The sequence below is a fragment of the Thunnus albacares genome, chromosome 2 (genome assembly GCF_914725855.1).
Source record: "Thunnus albacares chromosome 2, fThuAlb1.1, whole genome shotgun sequence".
Classification (NCBI taxonomy): Eukaryota; Metazoa; Chordata; class Actinopteri; order Scombriformes; family Scombridae; genus Thunnus; species Thunnus albacares.
The window spans coordinates 28,727,432-28,741,566 of record NC_058107.1 but is presented as its reverse complement, the minus strand read 5'-3'; the positions used below and the strand labels follow the sequence as shown (position 1 = coordinate 28,741,566).

Here is a 14,135-nt window from a genome sequence, read left to right as displayed (position 1 = left end):
GGTGAGAGAAGCTTTTCTCACAAGTGTTACATGGATACGGTTTCTCACCTGTGTGGACTCTCAGGTGTTTGTTCAAATTGGACTTGCACTTGAAAGCTTTCCCATACGTGTTGCATTTTAAAGACTTTTTTCCTGTATAAATATTACTGTGAATCTTTGATGTGGTAGAGTTGTCTTCATTGTTAGTGGGATTTTTTCTCCTGTGATGTCTCTTCTTGGGTTCTGTCTCTGCATTTCTGGTTGATCCTGAGTCTCCATGTTTGCCTCCTTTGTGATCTTGGCTCTCAAGTACATGAGAGTTGTGAGAGAGGAGTTGGTCATCACTGTTTGGTTCTGGTACCACTGAGCTTTTAACTAACATGCTCACAACATGCTCTTTCTCTGCTGCACTCTGAGTTTCATCAGAGTCCTCCGTCTGATCTTCACTGTTGTCACTTTCCTCACAAGTAGGAGTCCACATAAAGGTTTCAGTCTCTTGCTTCAGCACCAGCTGTGCTCCCTCCAGACTGGTGTACATTTCCTCCTGTTCCTCTTTAATCTGTGGAGGCTCTGGGTCCTCTTGGTCCAGACTGGAGTTCCTCTCCTGGTTACAGGGCTGCTGGTCAATGAGAACCTCCTCTTCCTCACAGACATGCTGCTGTAGGAGTTCTGGAAGGAAAAAGGGACACAAGAAGTAGGTTACTAATGTGATGATAGAGAACCAGACATCTGAGCACATAAGGATGCATTTAAACTACTGGGATCTTAACATATGGGGGTGTGTGTGGGAATGGCACAAATAAATAAAGTCTGTCTGTATTTAAATCATTTGGAACTTATATGAGCATAATTCACCTGATGAAAACTGATCATTTGAATCAGGTGCGTTGGAAAGGAGAAACATCTAAAGCATGTAGGCCAGCGGTGCCCCAAGACCAGGAATAAAAAACAGCTCCCACCTACCTCAACTCCCTCATTCAGGTCTACACTCCCTCCCGCTCACTACGCTCGGCCAATGAAAGGCTCCTGGTACAACCACCACAACAGGGCCCTAAATCACTAGCCTGACTCCTCTCTTCTGTAGTTCCCTGGTGGTGAAACAAGTTACCAATCTCCATCCGATCTGCAGAGTCCCTCTAAATCTTTAAAAAAAGACTAAAGACTCAGCTCTTTCACCATCACCTTTGCACTTGATGGACTGGAAAAAAAACTGTTTCTATGCATTTTATGCACTCTATCCATTGCCCCTTCCTCTTGGCACCTACATCCTATCGGACTCAAACTTAGCATTATGGCACTTACTCTTATTGTTCTCTCCTGACTAGATCCTGGCTCATGTTGTATCAACTCTCTGTTGTACATCACTTTGGATAAAAGTGTCTGCTAAATGAGATTGTAAATTGTAAAAACACTGAACCACAATGTCCAGCCACTGTCCTGGTCTTGGAGGGTAACATCTCAACCAGCTCCTAGTAATAGCCCTGATACATCCAAGTATCAGGATTTTGAAGAGATAGATGTCCTTCTCTTGAGTTATGTCACCAAGCATCAATCACAGCTACAAAATCCGGGGGTCCCTGGGAAGAGTCTGAATAACCCTGTCCCAGAATGTTTGTATTTTCATACATAACCAGAAAATATGTGAGTGATAAGCATTTATCTGCCCACACTGTCTCCGGCATTGCTGTTATTCATCCAATGATTTATTTTTTATGTGGGGTGTAATAAAAAAGCGAATTAAGTTCTTCCATCTGAATTCCCTCCATCTTTTAGAGCTACTTCGACAGTTTAATGTTCAATTCTAGTTCCCATTTCAGTTTTACACATCTTGAATTTCTTCCGTTTTGTTCACGTTTGCTTTTTAAAGATAATTCTGTTTGTACAAACCTATTCGGTGTAACTTTATTTCAGGTTTCCAAACGATATCCAGCAGTCTGCTCTGACGATTGATCTCTTCCTCGTACTCGACGATAGTTTTCTGAAAAACTCGGAATATTTCTTCAGCAGCAGCAGTTAGTCGCTCGTTCATTAACTCTCTCAAACACTGAACTGAAGACATTGTTGCTTTATTACAAGTGAGATGTTTTACTGTCCTACTGAGGGACTTCTTCCACGCACAGAACAAAGAAGCTAATGTGACTAGCTCCTGTGTTGTTTACTTCCGCTGGATGTTACACTGTTAAGTTCCGACAGCGGAATCGTATTTTTTTTCTTTTGTTCCGCTTGTTGAAACGAGATGTCTCATTGCCATTTGTGGCTTAAATAAGCAACAGTAACTGCATAGATTTTTTTTGTGTTTAAACTAGACATAATAACTCATAACTCAGATATGAGAAAAATCATTACATAAAGGTTTGAGGTACTTGCACTTTAAAGTGATCTATTTCGTGCAGTTTTGGATATCAATTGCACAAAGAATTGTAATATTTATTTCACAGCTGTTTCTTGTTGTTGTTGTGAATTTTAGGAGGACCAGGGCTAGGTTAAACACTATTTCCATTCTTGGAAAGGAGGTGGAGGTGGTGGAGGGATAAAGATACCTTGGAATCCACCTCGACCACAGACTGGACTGAAAATGCAACACAGAGGGTGTCTGCAGGAAGGGACAGGGGAGACTCTACTTTTTGAGGAAGCTTAGATCATTTAATATGTGCAGTAAGACGTTGCAAATCTTCTACCAGCCTGTTGTGGCGAGTGCAATATTCCGTGCTGCTATCTGCTGGGGCAGCAGCATCAGAACCACGGACAAAAATACTGAAGTAAGTGATCAGGAAGGCTGGTTGTGTTCTGGGGACTCCTCTGGATACACTGGAGCTGGTTGTGGAGAGGAGGATGCTGCACAAACTGTTAAACATCATGGAAAACATGTCACATCCCCTCCAAGACCTGCTGGTCAAACAGCGGAGCACTTTCAGTCAGAGATTTTATTCGGCTCTGCTGTTTAACAACTGACAACATTTCTTAACACAAGCAATTTTGGTCTACATTGTATGCAATTTGGCTTTAGAGCAAATCATTCCACCAAAACTGCTACCTTGCACTTAATAGAGCAAAGTAAATCCAAGACTTGACAAAGGAGGAGTAGTTGGTGCTGTATTTTTAGATCTGCGTAAAGCATTCGACACAGTCAATTCGATGTTTTAATATCAAAACTCTCTAAATTTAACTTCTCATCTGGAGCACTGGCATGGATGTCTTCATATTTATCTAATAGGAGACAATGTGTTTAAGTTGGTGACACACTGTCCAGTAACATGAAGAGCACAATGGGTGTTCCACAAGGGTCAGTGTTAGGTCTCCTATTATTTAGCCTATATATTAATGACGTCCCTCAACAGTGTCCTGATGTACAAATGTATGCAGACGACACCGTTGTGTACACACATGCAAAAACAGCTGAGTTAGCTGCTGCTAAGCTAAGAATCGCATTGCAAAGGATCACACATTGGTTTGATCAATCATGTCTGAGTCTAAATGTAAACAAGACAAAGGCAAAGGGTATGTTTTTCTTTGAGACTATGGTACAACCTCCTAACGCTGATATTTTCATCAAAGGTGAAAAAAGTGACATAGTTACTGATTTTAAATATTTTGGTGTGACACTGGATCCAAATTTGAAGTTTAAGAAACATGTTAAAAAAACAGTTAAATCCGTAAAGTACAACTTGGCAAATTTTAGACATATTAGGAACTGTCTCACTTTGGTCACAGACAAGATATTTATGCATGCTATGATTCTTTCCCATGTCTTATTGCATCACAAGTTGGGGGCAGGCTGGAGAAACAGCCATAAAACCTCTTGAGTCCTTATACAAGCAAACTTTAAAAACTCTGGACAAAAAGCCAATGCATTTCCATCACTGTAGGGTACTAGAGAAATGCAATTTACCGGGCTTTGAGAATTTTAGATTATTCTCAAATTTGTGTCTAGTTTATAAAATTTTAAATGGTTTGGCCCCTCCTCCACTATGCGACTTTGTGTACACTCGCTCAGTAGGTTCTATTAGATCCTCCAGTATATCCTCTATAAAAGATTGTATCACACCATTACATCGCACTGCATTTGGCCAGTCAGCTTTCTCTGTGAAAGCCACAACTCAGTGGAATGCCCTACCCGATGATATGAAGAACTGTAGTTCTATCAATGCATTCAAGACCAGACTGAAACATGTACTAAAGACAAATCTCAACTCAGCTGTGTGACTCAATGGAGTTTAATTTACATTATTTCTAATTGACATTGTGGGTGTATGTGATGTGCTGTGTGCAGCTTTGTATTTTGTATTGTGTATGTTGTTTTTTTTTTCTTTCTGGGGTTGGGGGGGGGGGTGCTTTTTACTGTTTGTTGTTGTGCTGTTGCATGTTTTTTGTCGGGGACTACAGATGCAAATTAGCTTCAAGCTAACTCTGGTGCAGTGCATCTTTAATGTTTCAAACTGCGCACTGTCCATTCAATAAATCAATCAATCAATCAACGCTACAGGAAGTCATTCCTACCAACTGCCATCAGTCTGTACAATGACTCTCCTCTGTGTCAGTAGAGGGGACTCCTCTGACAGTGAAGACACACTGCTCACCGGGACTTTTTATTTTATTACATTATCCATCACATGTTATATTTCAGGTTAATATTTTGATACTCTTTAAAATACTGTCTGTATATACTGTTATTACATGTATTTATATTCAGTAAATCATTCAAGTATCAATCTACACTCAATTGTAACATCCATGGACAATTATGCATCTTACTACCTCATCAACATCCACCTGTCTTGCACTAATGTACAGTGTACTATAGCATATTAACATCAGTGAGCAGTGTATACTCAGCAAATGGTATATTATAGTGATATCTCTAGTCTCTATTCTATTTTTAATAATTCTATTTTTTTAATATTTGAGTTACTATATTAAGCTATTGTATATTAGCATTTAATTCTATTTGTTTCTTTTACCTATACCTAATTGTTTTTGTATTTTGTATTTTGATTTATGTCAGGTGGCAGCTGTAACACTTTAATTTCTCTTTGGGATTAATAAAGTCATCTATCTATGTATGAACCTGGTATACTTCCTGAATATTATCTCATGAAGCAAGGTAATATCAAAATAAATACATGAGATCAGAAACAAAGCGTTTTGTTATCTATGTTTGTTTAGGCATTTATTGTATGTATTACTAACACTTAACGTCACTTTTAGTTTTCCTCATCATCCAATCAATTAAATTACGAGTATCAGTCTGAAAAGCCATCATGACAAAAATATTTTATTGGTAATAAAATGTGTTGACTACACCATGTAGTACATCATCTACAATTTGTGTGTCATCTCTATAGCAACAAAACAACAAAAAAATTATCTCAAATTAAATCAGGAAGTTTGTCCTGTTCATGGATTGTTTATTGTCAACATGTGCTGTCATTATATGTTCTTGTGTGTTTTATCCATGAATAAATGAATCCTCTGCAAGGTTTCACCAATACAAGGCTTCTAGCTTGTGTGGACTGTTTTTTCCAATTCAGACACGATATAATCTTTTCCATGTTGCAGTGGGTTCTTCTCATGTATATTGTAAAGTCAACACAAAGCTCTCCCTCATGTTTTGTAATTATATGGCTTCGTATCTGGATTAATTCTTGTGTCTTTTCAAGCTTGACATCTGACAGAATCTTTTCCTACTGTGTGTTCTCATGTGCATCTTCAAGTGATCTCCACGTGTGAAATCTTCTCCACAAGTTTTACAATTTTACGGCTTCTCACCTGTGTGGGTTCTCATATGCAGTTTTAATGCACGCAGACGCAAGAATCTTTCCTCACAAGTGTGACATGTCTACGGTCTCTCACCTGTGTGGACTCTCATATGAATTTTCAATGTGCTACGTTTAGAGAATCTTTTCTCACAAGTGTTACATGTGTACGGCTTCTCACCTGTGTGTGTTCTCATATGGTCCTTTAATGCGACCAGTCGAGAGAACCTTTTCTCACAAGTGTTACATATGTACGGCTTCTCACCTGTGTGTGTTCTCATATGGTGTTTTAATGTGCACAGATGAGAGAATCTTTTCTCACAAATGTTACATGTGTACGGCTTCTCACCTGTGTGTGTTCTCATATGGTCCTTTAATGTGATCAGTCGAGAGAACCTTTTCTCACAAGTGTTACATATGTACGGCTTCTCACCTGTGTGTGTTCTCATATGGTCCTTTAATGTGATCAGTCGAGAGAACCTTTTCTCACAAGTGTTACATATGTACGGCTTCTCACCTGTGTGGATTCTCATATGCAGGTTTAAGCTGCACAGTTGAGAAAATCTTTTCTCACAAGTGTTACATGGGTACGGCTTCTCACCTGTGTGGATTCTCATATGCACTTTTAATGTGCTAGGCTTACAAAATATTTTCTCACAAGTGTTGCATGGGTACAGCTTCTCACCTGTGTGGAATCTCATATGCACATTTAATGTACTAGGTTGAGAGAATCTTTTTCCACAAGTGTTACATGTGTACGGCTTCTCACCTGTGTGTGTTCTCATATGCATTTTTAATGTGCCCCGCTCAGAGAATCTTTTCTCACAAGTGTTACATGGATACAGCTTCTCACCTGTGTGGATTCTCATATGCACTTTTAATGCACCAGGTCGAGAGAACCTTTTCTCACAAGTGTTACATGGATACGGTTTCTCACCTGTGTGGATTCTCATATGCACTTTTAATGCACCAGGTTGAGAGAACCTTTTCTCACAAGTGTTACATGGATACGGTTTCTCACCTGTGTGGACTCTCAGGTGTTTGTTCAAATTGGACTTGCACTTGAAAGCTTTCCCATACGTGTTGCATTTCAAAGACTTTTTCCCTGTATAAATATTACTGTGAATCTTTGATGTGGTAGAGTTCTCTTCATTGTTAGTGGGATTTTTTCTCCTGTGATGTCTCTTCTTGGGTTCTGTCTCTGCATTTCCAGTTGATCCTGAGTCTCCATGTTTGCCTCCTTTGTGATCTTGGCTCTCAAGTACATGAGAGTTGTGAGAGAGGAGTTGGTCATCACTGTTTGGTTCTGATACCACTGAGCTTTTAACTAACATGCTCACAACATGCTCTTTCTCTGCTGCACTCTGAGTTTCATCAGAGTCCTCCGTCTGATCTTCACTGTTGTCACTTTCCTCACAAGTAGGAGTCCACATAAAGGTTTCAGTCTCTTGCTTCAGCACCAGCTGTGCTCCCTCCAGACTGGTGTAGACTTCCTCCTGTTCCTCTTTAATCTGTGGAGGCTCTGGGTCCTCTTGGTCCAGACTGGAGTTCCTCTCCTGGTTACAGAGCTGCTGGTCAGTGAGAACCTCCTCTTCCTCACAGACATGCTGCTGTAGAAGTTCTGGAAGGAAAAAGGGATACAAGAAGTAGGTTACTAATGTGATGATAGAGAACCAGACATCTGAGCACATAAGGATGCATTTAAACTACTGGGATCTTAACGTACGGGGGTGTGTGTGGGAATGGCACAAATAAATAAAGTCTGTCTGTATTTAAATCATTGGGAACTTATATGAGCATAATTCACCTGATGACAAACTGATCATTTGAATCAGGTGTGTTGGAAAGGAGAAACATCTAAAGCATGTAGGCCAGCGGTGCCCCAAGACCAGGAATAAAAAACAGCTCCCACCTACCTCAACTCCCTCATTCAGGTCTACACTCCCTCTCACTTAATACCCTCGGCCAATGAAAGGCTCCTGGTACAACCACCACAACAGGGCCCTAAATCACTAGCCTGACTCCTCTCTTCTGTAGTTCCCTGGTGGTGAAACAAGTTACCAATCTCCATCCGATCTGCAGAGTCCCTCTAAATCTTTAAAAAAAAGACTAAAGACTCAGCTCTTTCGCCATCACCTTTGCACTTGATGGACTGGAAAAAATCTGCTTCTATGCATTTTATGCACTCTATCCATTGCCCCTTCCTGTTGGCACCTACATCCTATCGGACTCAAACTTAGCATTATGGCACTTACTCTTATTGTTCTCTCCTGACTAGATCCTTGCTCATGTTGTATCAACTCTCTATTGTACGTCACTTTGGATAAAAGTGTCTGCTAAATGAGATTGTAAATTGTAAAAACACTGAACCACAATGTCCAGCCACTGTCCTGGTCTTGGAGGGTCACATCTCAACCAGCTCCTTGTAATAGCCCTGATACATCCAAGTATCAGGATTTTGAAGAGATAGATGTCCTTCTCTTGAGTTATATCACCAAGCATCAATCACAGCTACAAAATCCGGGGGTCCCTGGGAAGAGTCTGAATAACCCTGTCCCCGAATGTTTGTATTTTCATACATAACCAGAAAATATGTGAGTGATAAGCATTTATCTGCCCACACTGTCTCCGGAATTGCTGTTGCTCATCCAATTGTTTATTTTTTATGTGGAGTGTAATAAAAAAGCGAATGAAGTTCTTCCATCTGGATTCCCTCCATCTTTTAGAGCTACTTCGACAGTTTAATGTTCAATTTAGTTCCCATTTCAGTTTTACACATCTTGAATTTCTTCCGTTTTGTTCACATGTTTGTTTTTTAAGGATAATTCTGCTTGTACAAACCTATTCGGTGTAACTTTATTTCAGGTTTCCAAACGATATCCAGCAGTCTGCTCTGACGATTGATCTCTTCCTCGTACTCGACGATAGTTTTCTGAAAAACTCGGAATATTTCTTCAGCAGCAGCAGTTAGTCGCTCGTTCATTAACTCTCTCAAACACTGAACTGAAGACATTGTTGCTTTATTACAAGTGAGATGTTCTACTGCCCTACTGAGGGACTTCTTCCACGCACAGAACAAAGCAGCTAACGTGACTAGCTCCTGTGTTGTTTACTTCCGCTGGATGTTACACTGTTAAGTTCCGACAGCGGAATCGTATTTTTTTTCTTTTGTTCCGCTTGTTGAAACGAGATGTCTCATTGCCATTTGTGGCTTAAATAAGCAACAGTAACTGCATAGATTTTTTTTGTGTTTAAACTAGACATAATAACTCATAACTCAGATATGAGAAAAATCATTACATAAAGGTTTGAGGTACTTGCACTTTAAAGTGATCTATTTCGTGCAGTTTTGGATATCAATTGCACAAAGAATTGTAATATTTATTTCACAGCTGTTTCTTGTTGTTGTTGTGAATTTTAGGAGGACCAGGGCTAGGTTAAACACTATTTCCATTCTTGGAAAGGAGGTGGAGGTGGTGGAGGGATAAAGATACCTTGGAATCCACCTCGACCACAGACTGGACTGAAAATGCAACACAGAGGGTGTCTGCAGGAAGGGACAGGGGAGACTCTACTTCTTGAGGAAGCTTAGATCATTTAATATGTGCAGTAAGATGTTGCAAATCTTCTACCAGCCTGTTGTGGCGAGTGCAATATTCTGTGCTGCTATCTGCTGGGGCAGCAGCATCAGAACCACGGACAAAAATACTGAAGTAAGTGATCAGGAAGGCTGGTTGTGTTCTGGGGACTCCTCTGGATACACTGGAGCTGGTTGTGGAGAGGAGGATGCTGCACAAACTGTTAAACATCATGGAAAACATGTCACATCCCCTCCATGACCTGCTGGTCAAACAGCGGAGCACTTTCAGTCAGAGATTTTATTCAGCTCTGCTGTTTAACAACTGACAACATTTCTTAACACAAGCAATTTTGGTCTACATTGTATGCAATTTGGCTTTAGAGCAAATCATTCCACCAAAACTGCTACCTTGCACTTAATAGAGCAAAGTAAATCCAAGACTTGACAAAGGAGGAGTAGTTGGTGCTGTATTTTTAGATCTGCGTAAAGCATTTGACACAGTCAATCATGATGTTTTAATATCAAAACTCTCTAAATTTAACTTCTCATCTGGAGCACTGGCATGGATGTCTTCATATTTATCTAATAGGAGACAATGTGTTTAAGTTGGTGACACACTGTCCAGTAATATGAAGAGCACAATGGGTGTTCCACAAGGGTCAGTGTTAGGTCTCCTATTATTTAGCCTATATATTAATGACGTCCCTCAACAGTGTCCTGATGTACAAATGTATGCAGACGACACTGTTGTGTACACACATGCAAAAACAGCTGAGTTAGCTGCTGCTAAGCTAAGAATCGCATTGCAAAGGATCACACATTGGTTTGATCAATCATGTCTGAGTCTAAATGTAAACAAGACAAAGGGTATGTTTTTCTTCGAGACTATGGTACAACCTCCTAACGCTGATATTTTCATCAAAGGTGAAAAAAGTGACATAGTTACTGATTTTAAATATTTTGGTGTGACACTGGATCCAAATTTGAAGTTTAAGAAACATGTTAAAAAAAACAGTTAAAACCGTAAAGTACAACTTGGCAAATTTTAGACATATTAGGAACTGTCTCACTTTGGTCACAGCCAAGATATTTATGCATGCTATGATTCTTTCCCATGTCTTACTGCATCACAAGTTGGGGGCAGGCTGGAGAAACAGCCATAAAACCTCTTGAGTCCTTATACAAGCAAACTTTAAAAACTCTGGACAAAAAGCCAATGCATTTCCATCACTGTAGGGTACTGGAGAAATACAATTTACTGGGCTTTGAGAATTTTAGATTATTCTCAAATTTGTGCCTAGTTTATAAAATTTTAAATGGTTTGGCCCCTCCTCCACTATGCGACTTTGTGTACACTCGCTCAGTAGGTTCTATTAGATCCTCCAGAATATCCTCTATAAAAGATTGTATCACACCATTTCGTCGCACTGCATTTGGCCAGTCAGCTTTTTCTGTGAAAGCCACAACTCAGGGGAATGCCCTACCTGATGATATGAAGAACTGTAGTTCTATCAATGCATTCAAGACCAGACATGTACTAAAGACCAATCAGCTGTGTGACCATTGAGTCAGATGCGGGGACTACAGATGCAAATTAGCTTCAAGCTAACTCTGGTGCAGTCCATCTTTAATGTTTCAAACTGCACACTGTCCCATTCAATCAATCAATCAATCAATCAATCAATCAATCAACGCTACAGGAAGTCATTCCTACCAACTGCCATCAGTCTGTACAATGACTCTCCTCTGTGTCGGTAGAGGGGACTCCTCTGACAGTGAAGACACACTGCTCACCGGGACTTTTTATTTTATTACATTATCCATCAAATGTTATATTTCAGGTTAATATTTTGATACTCTTTAAAATACTGTCTGTATATACTGTTATTACATGTATTTATATTCAGTAAATCATTCAAGTATCAATCTACACTCAATTGTAACATCCATGGACAATCATGCATCTTACTACCTCATCAACATCCACCTGTCTTGCACTAATGTACAGTGTACTATAGCATATTAACATCAGTGAGCAGTGTATACTCAGCAAATGGTATATTATAGTGATATCTCTAGTCTCTATTCTATTTTTTTAATATTTGAGTTGTTATGTTAAGCTATTGTATATCAGCATTTAATTCTATTTGTTTCTTTCACCTATACCTAATTGTTTTTGTATTTTGTATTTTGATTTATGTCAGGTGGCTGTTGTAACACTTTAGTTTCTCTTTGGGATTAATAAAGTCATCTATCTATGTATGAACCTGGTATACTTCCTGAATATTATCTCATGAAGCAAGGTAATATCAAAATAAACACATGTGATCAGAAACTAAACGTTTTGTTATCTATGTTTGTTTAGGCATTTATTGTATGTATTACTAACACTTAACGTCACTTTTAGTTTTCCTAATCATCCAATCAATTAAATTACAAGTATCAGTCTGAAAAGCCATCATTACAAAAATATTTTATTGGTATTAAAATGTGTTGACTACACCATGTAGTACATCATCTACAATTTGTGTGTCATCTCTATAGCAACAGAACAACAAAAAAATTATCTCAAGTTAAACCAGGAAGTTTGTCCTGTTCATGGATTGTTTATTGTCAACATGTGCTGCCATTATATGTTCTTGTGTGTTTAACCATGAATAACTGAATCCTCTGCAACGTTTCACCAATACAAGGCTTCTAGCTTGTGTGGACTGTTTTTTCCAATTCAAACACAATATAATCTTTTCCATGTTGCAGTGGGTTCTTCTCATGTATATTGTAAAGTCAACACAAAGCTCTCCCTCATGTTTTGTAATTATATAGCTTCGTATCTGGATTAATTCTTGTGTCTTTTCAAGTCTGACATCTGACAGAATCTTTTCCTACTGTGTGTTCTCATGTGCATCTTCAAGTGATCTCCACGTGTGAAATCTTCTCCACAAGTTTTACAATTTTACGGCTTCTCACCTGTGTGGGTTCTCATATGCAGTTTTAATGCACGCAGACGCAAGAATCTTTTCTCACAAGTGTGACATGTGTACGGCTTCTCACCTGTGTGGACTCTCATATGCATTTTCAATGTGCTACGTTTAGAGAATCTTTTCTCACAAGTGTTACATCTGTACGGCTTCTCACCTGTGTGTGCTCTCATATGGTGTTTTAATGTGCACAGATGAGAGAATCTTTTCTCACAAATGTTACATGTGTACGGCTTCTCACCTGTGTGTGTTCTCATATGGTGCTTTAATGTGACCAGTTGAGAGAACCTTTTCTCACAAGTGTTACATGTGTACGGCTTCTCACCTGTGTGGATTCTCATATGCAGGTTTAAGTTGCACAGTTGAGAGAATCTTTTCTCACAAGTGTTACATGGGTACGGCCTCTCACCTGTGTGGATTCTCATATGCACTTTTAATGCACTAGGCTTACAGAATATTTTCTCACAAGTGTTACATGGGTACAGCTTCTCACCTGTGTGGATTCTCATATGCACATTTAATGCACTAGGTTGAGAGAATCTTTTCCCACAAGTGTTACATGTGTATGGCTTCTCCCCTGTGTGTGTTCTCATATGCACTTTTAATGTGCCCAGATGAGAGAATCTTTTCTCACAAATGTTACATGTGTATGGCTTCTCCCCTGTGTGTGTTCTCATATGCTGTTTTAATGTGCCCAGCTCAGAGAATCTTTTCTCACAAGTGTTACATGGATACGGCTTCTCACCTGTGTGGATTCTCATATGCACTTTTAATGCACCAGGTTGAGAGAACCTTTTCTCACAAGTGTTACATGTGTATGGCTTCTCACCTGTGTGGATTCTCATATGCACTTTTAATGCGCTAGGGTGAGAGAAGCTTTTCTCACAAGTGTTACATGGGTACGCCTTCTCACCTGTGTGGACTCTCAGGTGTTTGTTCAAATTGGACATGCACTTGAAAGCTTTCCCATACGTGTTGCATTTTAAAGACTTTTTCCCTGTATAAATATTACTGTGAATCTTTGATGTGGTAGAGTTCTCTTCATTGTTAGTGGGATTTTTTCTCCTGTGATGTCTCTTCTTGGGTTCTGTCTCTGCATTTCTGGTTGATCCTGAGTCTCCATGTTTGCCTCCTTTGTGATCTTGGCTCTCAAGTACATGAGAGTTGTGAGAGAGGAGTTGGTCATCACTGTTTGGTTCTGATACCACTGAGCTTTTAACTAACATGCTCACAACATGCTCTTTCTCTGCTGCACTCTGAGTTTCATCAGAGTCCTCCGTCTGATCTTCACTGTTGTCACTTTCCTCACAAGTACGAGTCCACATAAAGGTTTCAGTCTCTTGCTTCAGCACCAGCTGCTCTCCCTCCAGACTGGTGTAGACTTCCTCCTGTTCCTCTTTAATTTGTGGAGGCTCTGGGTCCTCTTGGACCAGACTGGAGTTCTTCTCCTGGTTACAGAGCTGCTGGTCAGTGAGAACCTCCTCTTCCTCACAGACATGCTGCTGTAGAAGTTCTGGAAGGAAAAAGGGACACAAGAAGTAGGTTACTAATGTGATGATAGAAAACCAGACATCTGAGCACATAAGGATGCATTTAAACTACTGGGATCTTAACATATGGGGGTGTGTGTGGGAATGGTACAAATAAATAAAGTCTGTCTGTATTTAAATCATTTGGAACTTATATGAGCATAATTCACCTGATGACAAACTGATCATTTGAATCAGGTGTGTTGGAAAGGAGAAACATCTAAAGCATGTAGGCCAGCGGTGCCCCAAGACCAGGAATAAAAAACAGCTCCCACCTACCTGAACTCCCTCATTCAGGTCTACACTCCCTCCCGCT

General features: G+C 39.7%; 1 protein-coding gene across 3 annotated transcripts in view; it reads right to left on the bottom strand.

The window, feature by feature from the left end:
• The window catches only part of LOC122999808 (zinc finger protein 252-like), a 37,115-nt gene that overhangs the window by 15,437 nt on the left and 7,543 nt on the right, over nucleotides 1-14,135 (bottom strand). For all 3 annotated transcript variants that reach the window (XM_044377060.1, XM_044377069.1, XM_044377080.1), the window contains exons 3-5: nucleotides 13,204-13,803; nucleotides 6,754-7,353; nucleotides 49-648 (exon numbers count right to left, since the gene is read on the bottom strand). In XM_044377060.1, the coding sequence (XP_044232995.1) occupies nucleotides 49-648; nucleotides 6,754-7,353; nucleotides 13,204-13,803 (1,800 nt within the window). The remainder of the gene's footprint in view (nucleotides 1-48; nucleotides 649-6,753; nucleotides 7,354-13,203; nucleotides 13,804-14,135) is intronic.